At 39.4% G+C, this 1639-nt stretch overlaps 1 protein-coding gene across 6 annotated transcripts in view; it reads left to right on the forward strand.

Annotated features, from left to right (window-relative positions):
- Positions 1–1639, forward strand: part of EXOSC9 (exosome component 9) — an 18003-nt gene that overhangs the window by 8624 nt on the left and 7740 nt on the right. For all 6 annotated transcript variants that reach the window (XM_023741134.1, XM_023741136.1, XM_023741132.1 and 3 more), the window contains one exon: positions 1373–1455. In XM_023741134.1, the coding sequence (XP_023596902.1) occupies positions 1373–1455 (83 nt within the window). The remainder of the gene's footprint in view (positions 1–1372; positions 1456–1639) is intronic.

Raw genomic sequence — 1639 nt, forward strand, 5'->3', positions numbered from 1 at the left:
TTGCAGGGAGCTCCGTGAATCTTCTTTCCCATACTCCCTGTCCACCACTCTGACAGGAGTCCAAGATAGTAGATCCATGCTGTGTTAGCTGATAGGGAGACCTCTGCTCATAACTCTCCTTGCGCTTTGTTCTCTATCAGTTTCTTATGCCATTTGGTCTTGGCTGAGTTCTTTATCTCTTCAGTTGACACTTAGGGTTCCAGGATTGACGTTTCTCTCTGTTTTATACTTAGTTTTTTGGGTCTTTGCTGTGGAGGGACAGCATGGTGCTTCTGTCTGTAGCGCCATATTGGCTCTGCCTTTGAGATGTATTCTTTTAGATGACGGTGTTGGTGTAAGGAAGAAAAAAGAGCAATTAGACTTGGAAAAGAGAGAAGTTAAAAAATATTGTAAAATTATTGCTGCCAGGGATAGAAAATGGTACCATGTTGGAAATGTTTGTCAGTTTCTTAAAAAGTTGAACTTACCATACAGCCCAGCAGTTCCATGCCTAATAATCTACCCAAGAAGAAAGTATATGTTCACTCAAAGACTTGTATGTGAATATTTATAGCAGTATTGATCATAATAGTCAAAAACTGGAGATAATCAGATGTCTGTCAACTGGCAAATGGATACACATATGTGGTATATCCATCGTATGGATATACCACAAAGGGACCCAACTACTGATATATGGTACACCCCATTGCCATTGAGTTGATTCCAACTCATAGTGACTATAGGACAGAGTAGAACTGCCCCATAGCGTTTCCAAGGCTGAAATCTTTATAAAACAGACTGCCACATCTTTCTTCCATGGAGCAGCCAGTGGGTTCGAACTACTAACCTTTTGGTTAGCAGCAGAGTGCTTAACCAGTGCACACCTGTGCCACCAGGGCTCCTTGATATATGGTACAGTATGGATGAAAGTTGTGTTTCATGAAAGAAGTTCCATTTATGTAAAATGCCCAAAAAAGACAGATTTATGGAGACAGAAAACAGTAAGTGGTTACTTGGCAGAGCTGGAGGTGTAAAGGAGGATTGACTGCAGACAAGCTCAGGCGAATTTTCTGGGGTAATGGAAATGTTCAAGAGCTGGATAGTGTGATGGTCACAGAGCTTTCATAAATTTACTAAAAATTGAATTGTATACTGAAAGTGAGTAGATTTTATGGTATGTAATTTATGCTTTAATAAAGCTTTTGAAAGTGCCAAAAAGTTTCGAGGAATATGAGTGGCAAAGTTAAGTGGGTAATTGTAAAAGAAGTTACTTCAGTATTCACTGAGGATTAAAGAGATTTAATTTTTTTTATTTGATGTGCAAGATGAGTCTATTTATATGTTCATAACTTAGTCACTTATAATTCTTGAACCTTTCCTTTGGAAACAGTATACACCTGAAGAGCGTGATCCTGTACCGCTGAGCATCCACCACATGCCCATTTGTGTCAGTTTTGCCTTCTTCCAGCAAGGGTGAGTCTGCCTTGTTGTGGGTTGCTAGAGCTTTTTTGTTGTATTCAAATGTTCCACGGACAAATGAACACCCTCCCCCTTTAACGTTAAAGAACCTTATTATTCCTTTTGTTAGTAAGGGCATTAGTTGGCAAATAGCTTTCGCAATAAAAGTGACAAACTCATCTACAACAAAGACACTTGC

Source organism: Trichechus manatus, unplaced genomic scaffold (assembly GCF_000243295.1).
Source record: "Trichechus manatus latirostris isolate Lorelei unplaced genomic scaffold, TriManLat1.0 scaffold00174, whole genome shotgun sequence".
Classification (NCBI taxonomy): domain Eukaryota; kingdom Metazoa; phylum Chordata; class Mammalia; order Sirenia; family Trichechidae; genus Trichechus; species Trichechus manatus.